General features: G+C 36.9%; 3 protein-coding genes across 7 annotated transcripts in view; 1 reads left to right on the forward strand and 2 right to left on the reverse strand.

Moving 5' to 3' along the window:
- Positions 1-330: 330 nt before the first annotated feature.
- On the reverse strand, positions 331-1,430 carry LOC129758575 (uncharacterized). The gene is made up of 2 exons (XM_055756108.1): positions 1,112-1,430; positions 331-874 (listed from the first exon to the last, which is right to left on the reverse strand). Exons 1-2 carry the CDS (start codon positions 1,301-1,303, stop codon positions 431-433), a joined length of 636 nt encoding a protein of 211 aa, XP_055612083.1. The 5' UTR covers positions 1,304-1,430; the 3' UTR covers positions 331-430.
- Positions 1,431-1,625: 195 nt separating this feature from the next.
- On the forward strand, positions 1,626-7,019 carry LOC129758576 (uncharacterized). Its single transcript, XM_055756110.1, has 2 exons — positions 1,626-1,988; positions 6,639-7,019. Exons 1-2 carry the CDS (start codon positions 1,780-1,782, stop codon positions 6,763-6,765), a joined length of 336 nt encoding a protein of 111 aa, XP_055612085.1. The 5' UTR covers positions 1,626-1,779; the 3' UTR covers positions 6,766-7,019.
- Positions 7,020-7,058: 39 nt separating this feature from the next.
- Positions 7,059-14,647, reverse strand: part of LOC129758573 (zinc transporter foi) — an 89,098-nt gene continuing 81,509 nt past the window's right edge. For all 5 annotated transcript variants that reach the window (XM_055756107.1, XM_055756103.1, XM_055756105.1 and 2 more), the window contains 3 exons: positions 10,032-10,657; positions 8,357-9,967; positions 7,059-8,292 (listed from right to left, as the gene is read on the reverse strand). In XM_055756107.1, coding sequence (XP_055612082.1) covers positions 8,143-8,292; positions 8,357-9,967; positions 10,032-10,496 — 2,226 coding nt within the window. In that variant the 5' untranslated portion in view covers positions 10,497-10,657 and the 3' untranslated portion in view covers positions 7,059-8,142. The remainder of the gene's footprint in view (positions 8,293-8,356; positions 9,968-10,031; positions 10,658-14,647) is intronic.

The raw sequence follows: 14,647 nt of genomic DNA on the forward strand, positions 1-14,647 counted from the left end.
GCTAAGATCAAAGTGTAGTGCAGAAGTCTCCATCTGCTGTGAATAACACTTTTGTGTAAGCGGAAATCTCAATTCCCTTTGACAATTACACGTTATCACTTTCTATCAGTAGAAGCAGAGAAGTCTCGATCCTCTTGAACATAAAGCACTCAAGAGGAAAAATTGATATTTGTCCAAAACTTTTCTGCATACAGAATTAAAGCAATCAGAAATAAAGGTTTTGATAAAATTAGGAGAAAAAAACGGACAATTAGAGTTGTTAAAGTTTTAAGTGAAATTTTAATTAAATCTTTCCGTGAACTACTGATCTTTTTTGTATTTTTGTCTCGTTAGAAAATTTAATTAATGGATTGATCATTAGATCGAATACCATGTGTGGTTCAGTTAGTATTTATTTATATCGTTAATCAACTTCCTTTTAAAACACCTTTTATGGTTTCTTATCCTTATTTTTTTCCTGTTTTTTCTTGCAAGATTCTATAATTTTTACATTCCCATCGCCCGGCTCTTTGCTTGACGCCTCTGAGTCGGATTTAACCTTCTGTCGTGAACATTTCTTCGCTTCCGGCAAACCTTGTCGCTTTCCGCGCAACTTCATCTCCAACGAGTATAAGTTCCGGTCGATCGCTTTCTCCATATCTTTGATGCTAAATTCCTTCACACACTTTTTGCCATTTTTCACCAGGGCGCTTAATTTTTCTGTGACGGCATACTGTTCGAAAATTTTCTGGGCTCGTTCACGGATGGAATTTAGCTGCTCCAGGGCCGGATGGCTGCGCTTCGGCGAGGGACAAGCACAACAATCATCTTTTGTCCCGGATGGCTTCGCCGTATCGCCACTTTTAGGCTTCCGGTGCTTCCATGAGCTAAAAAGCTGAAATTTTGAAAATGGAATGGCATTATTATAAAAATCATGAGAAATTTGGTTTTCAAATCAGACTCTCTGGAGCCAATGTTTAAGCATTCGTATTCTAGAATGGAAATTAAAATAAAGAATCTGCTATGGTGGCTCCAGAGAGTGAAATAGGAAATTAAAATCTGTTTTCAGTTTGAAATTCGAATATCTGAAATCAAATGTTGTTTTTATGTTCCAAGAAAACAAGTAAAATACCTCTTCAACCTTTTGTTTTAATGATACCAAAACTTCTTTGTAAAACCATTTGGTGTCCGAGGGGGGTTCCGGTGCTTTGTTGGGTCTTGATGAGCTGCAAAGGTATCTGTTTTGTCTGGCAACAGATACCGTACCAGCTTTGCCGATAATTGCATGCGATGTTCTGCACCGGACCAATAGTGCGGCCAGCATAGCGCTTCCACAAATTTAAACCTTCGAACCGTTGATGATACTCACTAGGGATTTAGACTTTTTTTTTTAAGATTTTGACGTTGCATAGAATATGGCCAACTACGAAACGAATTTTAAGTTAACTGAAAAAAGGTTCATGCTCAAGCTTTGATCTGTTTTGTTTTACAGCACATATGAATGAAAATGCTGTATGCGTTTTTTTTTGCAATGTTCCGGAATCCCTTGCGCAAAATAACCGAACCAAAACTCCATCAACGGATTCTCACCCAACATGTTTGCACCCATGCTTAACTCACACCACCATTTGCGCCATGCTTTTTACCGGAATCAATTCGGCCATGACAACAGGAATGTAAACAAGGCCTCACTTTTGTGCCTCTGTGAAAAATCCATCAGTACATTTCGATCCGCTCCAGCAAATCCAAATCTATCAAGCCCGGAATTCCTGTGCTTCAAAATTGCGTTGCATTGTAAAAATGGCCAAAGGAATCGTTGCTGCCGAACTGCCCAGCCTGGAAGTTCAATTCACTGCTTATGCGAAATATAGACCGGCCCAGAACACTCTGCAGGGTGACGGCAAACGGATACTGTTGTCCCAGAGCGATGCCTGGATGCAGCAGGCCAAACTGATGGAGAAGAAGGTGTTTACGCTGACCGAAACGGGGGTGGCGTTTTTCTCGTTCCGGTAAGTTTAGATTGAGTTTTTTCCTAAATATTTTAAGAATTTCCGAAATTTGTTAAAATCTGAGTTTTGAAATTAAACTCAAAACTAAACTAGAAACAAAAGGATTAGATTAAGAATCTAAAATCTCAACTTGAAGACTTGAAGCAGATTTCAAAATTTGCTTTGCATATCCAAATCTTAAATATGAAATCGGGAATTCGAATCTGAAACCTGAATCTGAAATTGTTAATGAGATTATCGGCCTTATGGTGAAAAAGATGTCCTTTGTAGAGAGAACAATTCAAGATTATGTTTTTATATAGACGGATAGAGAGTTAGAAGAAATGAAAGATGGTAAAAATGAGCGAGTGAAATTTTATTTAGAAGCATGATCATTGCAAAACAAATTTTTGTTCAGCTCTGACATTTGAATCTTATATTTGAATCTGAAATCTGAATCTGAATCTGAATCTTAAATCTGAGTATGAAATCTGAAATCTGAAGTTTAAATCTGAATCTGAAACCTTCATCTGAAATTTTTATCTTAAATTTGAATTTTCAATCTGAATTTGAAATCTAAATCTAATATTTGAATCTGAAATCTGAATCTGAAATCTGAATCTGAAATCAGAATTTTAAATCTGAATCTGAAATCTGAATCTGAAATCTGAATCTGAAATCTGAATCTGAAATCTGAATCTGAAATCTGAATCTGAAATCTGAATCTGAAATCTGAAATCTGAATCTGAAATCTGAATCTGAAATCTGAATCTGAAATCTGAATCTGAAATCTGAATCTGAAATCTGAATCTGAAATCTGAATCTGAAATCTGAATCTGAAAGCTGAATCTGAAATCTGAATCTGAAATCTGAAATCTGAATCTGAAATCTGAATCTGAAATCTGAATCTGAAATCTGAATCTGAAATCTGAATCTGAAATCTGAATCTGAAATCTGAATCTGAAATCTGAATCTGAAATCTGAATCTGAAATCTGAATCTGAAATCTGAATCTGAAATCTTAAATCTGAATCTGAATCTGAAATCTGAATCTGAAATCTGAATCTGAAATCTGAATCTGAAATCTGAATCTGAATCTGAAATCTGAATTTGAAATCTGAATCGGAAATCTGAATCTGAAATCTAAATCTGAAATTTGAATTTAATATTTGAATCAATCTGAAATATGAATCTGAAATATGAATTTTAAATCTGAACCTGAAATCTGAATCCGAAATCTGCATCTGAAATCTTAATCTTCAATTTGAATCTGCAATCTCAATTTGAAATCTGAATCTGAATTTTGAATCTAATATTTGAATCCGAAATCTAAATCTGAAATCTGAATCTGAAATCAGAATTTAAAATCTGAATCCGAAATCTCCATCTGAAATCTGAATCTTAAATTTGAATCTGCAATCTGAATTTGAACTCTAAATCTGAAATTTGGATCTAATATTTGAATCTAAATCTGAAATCTGAATCTGAATCTGAAATCTGAATCTGAAATATGAATCTGAAATCTGAATCTGAAATCTAAGTCGGAAATCTGAATCTGAATCTGAAATCTGAATCTGAAACCTGATTCTGAAATCTGAATCTGAAATCTGAATCTGAAATCTGAATCTGAAATCTGAATCTGAAATCTGAATCTGAAATCTGAATCTGAAATCTGAATCTGAAATCTGAATCTGAAATCTGAATCTGAAATCTGAATCTGAAATCTGAATCTGAAATCTGAATCTGAAATCTGAATCTGAAATCTGAATCTGAAATCTGAATCTGAAATCTGAATCTGAAATCTGAATCTGAATATGAAATCAGAAATCTGAATCTGAAATCTGAATCTGAAATCTGAATCTGAAATCTGAATCTGAAATCTGAATCTGAAATCTGAAACTGAAATCTGAATCTGAAATCTGAATTCTGAATCTGTAATCTGAAATCTGAATCTGAAATCTGAATCTGGAATTTGAATCTGAAATCTAAATCTGAAATCTGAATCTGAAATCTGAATCTGAAATCCGAATCTGAAATCTGAATCTGAAATCTGAATCTGAAATCTGAATCTGAAATCTGAATCTGAAATCTGAATCTGAAATCTGAATCTGAAATCTGAATCTGAAATCTGAATCTGAAATCTGAATCTGAAATCTGAATCTGAAATCTGAAATCTGAACCTGAAATCTGAATCGGAAATCTGAATCTGAATCAGAAATCTGAATCTGAAATCTGAATCTGAACTCTGAATCTGAAATCTGAATCTGAAATCTGAATCTGAATCGGAATCTTAAATCTGAGTATGAAATCTGAAATCTGAAGTTTAAATCTGAATCTGAAACCTTTATCTGAAATTTTTATCTTAAATCTGAATCTGAAATCTAAATCTAATATTTGATTCTGAAATCTGAATCTGAAATCTGAATCTGAAATCTGAATCTGAAATCTGAATCTGAAATCTGAATCTGAAAACTGAAGCTGAAATCTGAATCTGAAATCTGAATCTGAAATCTGAATCTGAAATCTGAATCTGAATCTGAATCTGAAATCTGATTCTGAAATCTGAATCTGAAATCTGAATCGGAATCTGGATTCGACATCTTATCGAAAATCAGAAAACTACAACCCAAGTAACCAAAAGTCGCAAAGATACTTAATTTTGTGCATCAAAAGTTCACATTTGGCTGGATAAAAGGTACTCGAGAGAAATGAAAAAAAGAGCTTGATTTGGACTTCTGAACGAACATAAAAAGTCTAAACAAGTAGCATGGAACATTTTTGTGCGTTCCAAGTACCTTAAAAAATCCAGGATTCAATTTGGCGTATCGTGCTTCGTTACGAACTTTTAACGAATTTTTTGGTTCCATGCAGAACTTCTTACGAACTTTTTGGTTTCATGCAGAACTTGTTACGAACTTTTTGGTTCCATGAGGAACTTCTAAGGAACTTCAATGCAAACGTAAGCGTTAAGATTTTGCACAAGAAAGAATAACAGAAAATCAGAGCTACGAATATACGAACAACGGAATAAACCCACAAATAAATCAACTGTTTTGATCCAAATGGAAAGATGTCATAAATCTTAAAGATTGTCTTAAAAATTCATTTCACGTTTTAAATTTGAACAATATTTATATCTAATAAACCGAAACAAAAAAACACATCTCTTCGTTGACAATCCGATTTTTCGTTTAATGTTCCTTCGCTAAGTTATTATTACATCCTTATTACTACTCTGTCAAAGGAATTATTTATAGGTTTTAAATTATATAGGAATAAAACTTTAAACTCCAGATGAGTTTAGAAAGATGCTGAAAGCTTAAAATGATGAAAATGGTAAATTTTCAAAAATTAATGAAAACCCATAACATTTTATTAAGATAAACCGTTTTTATTAATGAATTCAATTTAATGTTTCAAACCTCAAATCAAACGTCGTTTTAGGATTTTAGTTATTTTTCTCCTCTAACTTGAGCATCGTGATAATCATTTCATTGATAGACTCATCTTGCAAATTACTTTAACAATAAGGTCGAATCAAGCAGGATAGTGACCAAGCACAGGGTTATCAGTTGATAGTATAGGTTTTCCGTCTAGGACAACGGACCGTTCCGATTAGTTGAACCGTTTTATAAATTCATTTTCAAAACTGTCCAAACCTTCGAAAGCATCCTGAAAATCATAAAACATAATAGACACTCAGAAGGAACAAAAATATTTACCAAAACTTACGATTTTCTGGTTGTTGCCTCCTTTTTCAGTTTGCTTTTAATCCTCACTAAATTTTCCATTTTCTTCTGATAAGTCCTTCTGTAACTCTTCTTGGTTTGATAGTTTAAGAAGTTTTCTTTCTAAACTTTCGAAACAAGTAGAAGAAAGAATGTAGTGCAAAAAAGATTTCACAAAAATATCATCAAACTTTATACTAACGTTAGCTCAATTCCAAATCTTGCTGAATCTAATTCCGTGATTGTTTGTTTATCTTTTGGTAAAAAGCCTACTTTGAGAAGGGATAGTCCTTAAATTGTTTAAATTGATGTTCTGAACATCGATACCATAAGAATCGCCCATGGTACAAAGGTAACATGCTCAGCTTTCACCAGGAGAGTTCAGGTTCAAATCCCCAAGAAAGAAGCAAGTTTTAGAGTAAGTATGATATTCATTTAGAGAAAAGGATTTAAAACAAACAGATTTCATTGGTAAATTGTAAGATTAATAACAAAAAAAATGTGAACGCTTTATTTTGTCCTTTTTCTGTTTTTTTTTTCAAAGCTCATGTAAAGGCTGAATAGCCTTCTACTCAGCTTTGGATATGGAACTTGAAAGTGTGGATATGAACTTAAATTTCTAGCTGAATAGAATGCTATACAGCCCTTGAGCAGGGCTGAGTAAGCTTTTAAGAGAATGTTTTACGGAACTTTTAGTTACTTGGGAATGTTAAATACCTTTATCTAAAACCAGAGATCTAAAATTTGAAATATAACTCTGAAATGAAAAATGTCAATCTAAATTTTAATTCTAAATATGAAATCGGAATCTGAAATTCGAACCGCAAATGTAAATCAATGAAGATAAGTTGAAAAATGGTTCCATTTTTTTTTGTTTATCCAAAGTAAAATCAATAAACTATATCATTGAATTTCCTACATTTTAACTTTTCTGCTGTTTCTAGCAAATCAACCCTGGACTTCGAGGAGTTCGAACAGTACCTGGACAAGCTGTGCGCCGAGCGGGGCCTGGATGTGGACGAGATTCGCTTCTGCCTGGTGAGTTGTGGCCCACCCGGGATGGGCTCCTGACAGTTCAGTAGCGAAACGGTGCTCGCCTTTCTGGACGACGTCATACGGCGCAGTTCGGATTTCTAGTGGCCGGTTCTTTTTACATCTTTGTCTGTAAATTGTCTGGAAATGACTCCAGTGTATTTTGATACTATGTATTTTATGAACAATCGATAGGTTGTAGAAAACAAATAGTTGTAATAACATCAATTGAATCACGTGTTAATCGTAGAAATCCCAATTCTCTATAAGCTTTCGGATGAATAAAAAAATCATGTCATGACTTTCATGAAATATGATATTTTTTATTATGCTTTGTTACATGATTCATTGAGATGAGAAGTGGAGCTCTTTTTTTGTTTGTTTTGTTTTATCAATAATACTTAAAAGAAAAGACGATGAAAATGAAGTTCCAGCGATGTCGAGCGGCTATGATCTAAAAGAATTTGATATTCCTACTTAAAGACTAAAATCGAGCCCGGAAACATATTGTCGAAAGCGAATAACTGTGTTTTTAAATTTTTGTTTTTCGAGGCAAACGATCTATCAAAATAAAACAAAATGCGCATATTCGCCAAATGTTGGCGACTCAGTTTGATTCAGGCCAAAGAGAATAAAGTACTTACTGCTTATACTTAGTAGAATGCTGCATTAGGAGACAATATTTTTCCCCGATTTTGGTAGAGGAAATACCGTGGAACTATTGTTACTTGGGTTTGTTGTAAGTATCTGCAAGATGCAAAAGCTGACTATCTTTTAAGTTTTACTTCTATACGGATGGCGTGGTGTGGTATTTAATTCTACGTTATTTAAAAAATAGCTAAATCAACTAAAAAACTTAATCCATAAAAACCGGCTCCGTACGAGAAGCTGAAGTTTACTCTTCTGTGTTGTAAATTTTTTGGTTCATTCCGAAAATTTGTTTGACATTATCATTATTTCCCGGTGTAAATTTAATCAAATGCTAGATAAATGGTGAAGTAGAAATAAGTTTTTTTTATTCACAATGTACCTATCAACTCGCAGATGACTAATACTTTTTATCGACATAATCCAAATTCCTTACTTAGTAGGTATAGTGTTTCGCAAATCGAAATATTTGTAATATTTCTTAGATCACCGATGAGAGCAACGGTGCGTGATCGCGAGCTTCTTTTTATTCATCTGTTTCGAACATTTGTTTTCGAACTTTCTACGTGTCTCTAAACACCTGTTTCCCCGCTATTGTATTACTATTTGATTAACGGGTGCCAACTACAATTTTACAATGTTATCACACACGCAGAGAAAAATTCCATTTTTTGTAGCAAAAAGAAAACAAACCGTAGAAACGAGAAAAAAATCATGATGCAGGCCTTTGTCATGGATGTTCTGCGCTAGGCTGGCTGGGACTGGCGCTCAATCGACGAACATCTCTTTGAGATCATGCTCGTACATCGCAATCAGCAGCATTATGCCGAAGCCAGCGGTCATGCCAACAAACTGCAGCAAGAACTCCGACGTTCTGCAACTGTCACCCGCTCCGTGCGAAGACGTCAGCTCCGGAATCTAGATGCAAAAAATAACAATTACTTTTTCTAATGTTTTTCATAAGCTATACTAAATAATTTACCATATCTACTAAAGCAATGTACAGGAACAATCCGGCTGCCACCGAAAATACCCAAGCTGACGCCGCAGCCTGATGACCGATCAGAATACCAATCACCATCCCGAAGAAGCTGAGGATAGAGGACAGCAAATTGTAGTATACTGCATCCCGTGCCGACATGCCGGCTTTCAGCAGCACGGCAAAATCACCCAGTTCATGGGGCAACTCGTGACAGAACACGGCGATGGCTGTCGAAAATCCGCCGGCAATATTGTTGGCAAAAGCGGCCCCGATGGTCATACCGTCGGTGAAATTGTGTAACCCATCGCCCATGATAACCATCCAGGCCACAGCCGATAACGACCCTGGGGGTGAATGAACGTGGCCATGGGTGTGCGAGTGCCCATGATGTTTGGTTTCGTGCTCCCGCAGAATGATGGTATAATTTTCGGGGCGTATTTTTGCACTTTTGTGGTTGCTAAGCTGATCATTGCTTTCGATACTGGCATCATCTAAATTGGTGGAGACTGTATTGACGTCCTGATTAGCTGTTGGATCGTCTTTGCCATTGCTATTACGATGATGATGATGATGGTGGTGGTGGTGATTGTTGGCACCATCGCCATGTTCTCCATGCTCCCCTAAGTTTGCACATTTGGCTGAAGCGTTGTTGTGGTTATTGTGATTATGATGCTCCACGTGGTTATGCTCATGATGATCATCCTTGGTGTCCATCGCTATTTCATCGTAGCAGTAAGGGTAGGAACTGTACTTGTGTTTGCATTGCTTTTCTCCTCCGGTAGCGTTGTGCAAAGAGCTGACCTCAGGATCTCGCATCACCCTTACCCGTGAAGATGGTTTATCTTTCTTTTCCTTGTGCTTGTACCACTCGGCTACAACCGTCAGGAAGCGTTCCATAAAATAAAAGAATACAATCCCACTGACCGCGGCCAGGCCTTTGTACATCATCTCATCATGCGAGTTAGCCATCGTTGTATGCATCATGGCGTGGGGCAACAGATGAAGCAGAGCGTCCCCGCAAAGTGTGCCAACTGCCAGCGCTACTAGAAACTGCAACACGTGTTGATAACCATGTTTGTCCATGCAAGGTATCACAGCTACGCCAAGCAAACCGCACAAACTTACACCCAGAATTGCAAGTGTAGAGTACAGCCAAACTGAGGGATCTATTTCACTCCCAGCTGAGCCATGCTCCCCGTGATGATGGTGCACTGAATTGTGCAAGCTCTTGTTCATCATCCCGTTAAGGTCCGGAACTATGGAGGGATCTATGCATCCTGCCCGTTCGTACGAGGTTGTCGACGAAAGTTGGGCCAACAAAATCGGACAGATATTGAACAGATCGTCTCGATCTATCCGGAAAGTTGATTTTAATTTTTCCAATTCACTCAGTGAATTATTGGTTCCGTTAGATTTTTCACTGATGGTTACGTTCTTACTATTGATACTTGTATCCAGGAAACTTTTATTGGTACTGCTGCTGCTCATGCCCTCATTACTGTTTTTATTGTTACTACTGATAAGTGCTTCTGGCCTTATAACCGGTGGGATGATTGCTTGATTTGACTTGGGGGAAGCCATGTGCTTCAGAAAGTCCACGCTGTTGATACACTAAAAAAAACAAAAAGTATTTTTGAGAAATTATATGATTCTATATGACTAAGAACATATTTACCGATTTCGTTTCACTGACTCCGTGACTAGAAACAGTCGTCGAGCCGGGATATACGTCCGTATTTAACTGGTACATGTTCAGCTGTTTCATCATTTTCTCAAATCCCGCCACGTTCATCGTCATCGTATCCGGATCCCCAAATTCGGCAAATATCCTTTGCATGAACGGGTCCAACTGAGAACGGATCGCTTTTGCACTCTCATCCTCATCGCGATCGTGATCATGTCCATCGTGGTCCCCATGATGGTCATGATCATCGTGACCATGCGTGTGACGTTTGACCAGTACGTTCGGTTCAACGAGAGGTTCCTGTTTCTGCTGTGACCGGAAGTCCAAACCGTTTGTCGTCGTAACCGGCGGAATTCGATTGGAAGCTAGCCCGGAGAGGTCATCGTGCTGTTTGCAGGGCAGGTGGTCGGCGCACAGCAGGCACACGACACACACGGCCATGATGTGCCGTGCCATGGCGTAGGGCAGGTGGAGTTCGCAGTTTAAGCCTATTTTTAGGCAATTTCTCCTTTACAACAACGATTCTTGGTGTGTAACAGATGTTCTCCCACAAATCTATCCTTCAGAAAGCCGGTGCGGTGTTTCCATTGATATTAGTTTAGGAAGGTTTTTTTTATCTAGAAAGGAGAAAATAGAAAAAAGCTATTAAATATTACTTTTATTAATAAAAAATATTATAAAAACTATAAAATGAAACCGACGTTTATTAACGCTAATCGTCGCATTTCAGTAGCCCATTTTAGACAATTTCATCATTACAATGTAATTTACATTACCCCACAGCCACACGACAAGGTGAATCAATAGGACAAAAACCTTCACGACGTCCAATCCAATTCAATAGTATTCCCATCACATTCACCTGTAGCAGCTATTAGGTGGTATGAAAAAACCCTAGCAATTGCTTTTGCTAAACTAAATCGAGCATTCGAGCAGTCGCAGAAAGCAATTGCTTCGGTTGATATGAATAAAGTTTTTTCTGACAGCTGTTTTCTCAGTCAGGAGATTTTACTTTTAGAACAAGCTAGTTTGGTATGAATAGAGCCCAAATCTGAAGCAATCGCTCGAGAAATCTCCTAGCAATTACTTTATTTTCTAAGCATGCTTGGTAGCAGACTTTTCCAATAAACAAATTCTTCAACAACGTCATGAATTTATAAAATTAGCAATATTACACTGCAATACAATTTAAAAAGGCATTTTCAACATAGATAAAGAACAGTCGAAGTGATAACCCAACTTTTTTCATATTCCTGTTGTTGTATGAAATGATTCGTCTAAGATGAAACAAAACAAATCAATTAGTAAATATTTCAAATTAAAAAAATCCGGCTACAGTGGAAGAAGTCCCAATCGGCTTGAAGTTGGAAGAAAGTTGTAATAATTTAAAACATAATTCAGATCTACCAAATTTATATGATTTTTTATAATTCAATGATTTAAAAAAACATCTTAAGTTAAGATGCACGCCTATTGCCTATTTTTTTTTATATATCGGATTATCCCGATCCGAGAACGTGTGGGAGAGCTTATGATAAATGTTAAAAAGCTAGGCCATTTTTTGTTTGACAATATTCAATTTTCTTTAAACATCAACATACGAGCATGTATTGACTTAAATTTTTCCGATCGTTCTTACACCCACCACCCGCACCGTCGATTTCATGGCTATTTTAGTCGTGCTTTTCATTTTTTTTATTGTCTTCTTTCATTTTACTTTAGAAAATTTCAGATTCTGCTGGTTGGATAGCTCTTTTTTTTGAAGCAAAAGCTATGTTCTAAGACTTTAGTACACATCTGCTAAGCAAATGTTTATTCATACCAAACTAAGCAAATGCTTTGGGCTTTTGCTTTGCTTGATTTCGAGCAAAGTAAAAGCTACCGAAGCAATTACTAAACCTTATTCATACCACTAATTGTCAGCAGTTTAAACTCTTGAATGGTACAACACTACTGACCAACATATGCGGGTGGAATATTGAATCGGATTAGGTTGGTTTTCACTAACCGGCAAGGTTAAAAAACCGCCTTTCGGCACAAATCAATTTGTTACAACCAATATTTATGGAACGCTAATGGACTTGGAACTGGTGAGTGGTTTCCGATCATATTACTCACTTTTCCTAGCAAATCATCATTTGGATCATTTGAGCCATTTGGGCAAGTCATCATTTGGACCTCTACTTGGTCGGTTGATTGAATAAACAAATAAACCCCAAATATTTTTAAAGAACAATTAGTGTGAGAAATTCCTTTTTAAAATCTGTGTTTCGGGAAACACATGCTTTTTTTAAGAAAAGCATTGATATTAACTTATTTGAACGTGGTCTTTTTCTGTGACACTGGGAAAACATTGTGAACTCCAGGATCTGCAGTTAGAAGGGACACGCTATATAGGAGGATTGCATAGGCAAATGTCATATTGACGCGTTTTTGCCTCCTCAAGTCAGGAAATGAAGCTGATCACAAACGATGTAAAGCAGTTTCTGTGGCCCTAAGTGTCCGCTAACGTAATACGGCTTTCTTCTATACTCTCAGGTAAAATTTTAAGCTAAAATCTCATTTGGGTTACTCTAAAGCAGGGGTCGGGGAACTTTTTGAATCATTACCCCAAAACATTTTTATTTAAATTTATATTACCCCATGACGAAGAGCAAAAAAAAAATGTATCCGTAATCACTAAGCGAGCTCTCAAAGCGTGTTATTTTGAATGCCTCAGGGGGAAATATTCACTTCCGCTATGCCGCTTAATTCTTTACTTTCGAAATAAAACCAACAAATTCATTAAATTGCAAATGAAAATACTTGTACGTCTCGGTGGTCGAGTGGTTAGCGTGGTAAGACGGTAATCGCTGGTCCACTGATGGCATGGGTTCGATTCCCATCTCGGTACTGGGTGTTAAATGTTAATCTTAAGTTGTCCACGTCATTTATTCAGTCTGTAAAGCCTAAATTGGCTAAGACGGTGTATGTCTTTTAAAAATATACACTTTACACTTACAAAATATTCACTTTTACCCCAAGAATTTCACTTTTACCCCATTTGGGGTAATTTATCCCGGTTCCCCGACCGCTGCTCTAAAGGGTCGCTCAATGAGCCTCAAGTTAGTGTGGAAATTAAACATCATTTCACGCGTGAGCTTTCATTACGTCGTATGAAACATCTCAAGAATTCACAGAAACTGCTGCAAACGTTATCAAAAGAACTTTAAAATTGGTATCTGACATATAGAATATGTTGTCCAGGCTACAAATATTCTAAATGGAAAGAAGTTGCGACTAGTTTATCTCAGTTTTCGTATTTCATCGTAATAAAACTCTTTGTTTACATTTTGTTTCATACGACGTAATGAAAGCTCACGCTAGATTTGTTATAGCTAATCTGCAAAACCTCTTTTTTAACTCTAACTGTATGCATATGCATCGATCGTTCTACAAATTCGGTTTTCTTTATCTAGACGTAATTTCACGCATTATTTAGAAGACCTTATGATAATACAGTTATGGCAGAAAAGTTATAAAGGGTTGAAGAGAGCTGTTAATCTCAAGGGTGGACTGTAAAAACTCTGCGGTTCCATATTGAATTCGACAATGAGGCTATTCGGCGTAATAACTTTTTTTAAGCAGTGTAGCAATGTAATTTGTTAATTGTGGTTGATTAATTTTGAGCGTGTAGTGTTTGTATTAATTCGAGCCGAAATTAAGTGTTCAGAATTAACAGTGTAAATTGTCAAAGGTACATGTGGACCAAAACATAAACAACGAGCAAAGTAAACAACATTAAACGAATCGAAACGACATCAGAAAAAGAAATAAATTGCCAAGTTCGGCTCGCCATTGCTGCTGAAATTCTTGCGGATAGAAACCTGCTTTTCGCTCGCGTCCCATTGCTGCAAAGGAGGAAGAAATTTAGATTTCTTGGAGGCTTAAAGGTATCTGGAGACGAACCCAATGAAAACGCAGATGGAGAACAGGGCCGAGCTCGAAGGAAATAACAGGAAAAAGAAGATGAAAGAAAATAACCGTACAGTAGCGAGAGAGATACAAGCAAAACCCTCACCTCCTTCCTATAGTGAGTAGAACAGCCATCACATGGCTAAGTCGGGAGCAGACATCGTGGTGCTCCGGGCAATCACCATGCGCCCGTTGAGCAGTGCAGCTAGGAAGGGCTGCCAGATTTTGTAATTCTACCGTGATACCTGAGGAAACCGAGCTTTGATATTAAAGGGTGAAGACAAAATTATTGCGACACATTCAACAGAACATAACTGTTTTACCATTGGGTAAAAATCAACCAACTATTGCAAACTTTCTCATTGATGTGTATTGTTTACATGCTGTCAAACTCGAAGTTGTGTTTTTCTATTTAACACGAAAATGGAGGTGAACCAACGCGTGTCGAGAGAACAAATTCTTTCCGAACACCTGGAATTTCCTGACCTGTCGCACCGGCAGTTGGGAAAAATGTTGAACATCCATCATTTAACCGTCTTCAGAGTGTTGAAGCGGTTCCAGGAGTGGTTGACGTTGGACCATGGCAAAGGAGCTGAAAGAAAACCGGGAACGGAGAACAAAAAGACGGAGGGAAAGGTGAAACGGATGATTAA

The sequence above is a fragment of the Uranotaenia lowii genome, chromosome 3 (assembly GCF_029784155.1).
Source record: "Uranotaenia lowii strain MFRU-FL chromosome 3, ASM2978415v1, whole genome shotgun sequence".
NCBI classification, from domain to species: domain Eukaryota; kingdom Metazoa; phylum Arthropoda; class Insecta; order Diptera; family Culicidae; genus Uranotaenia; species Uranotaenia lowii.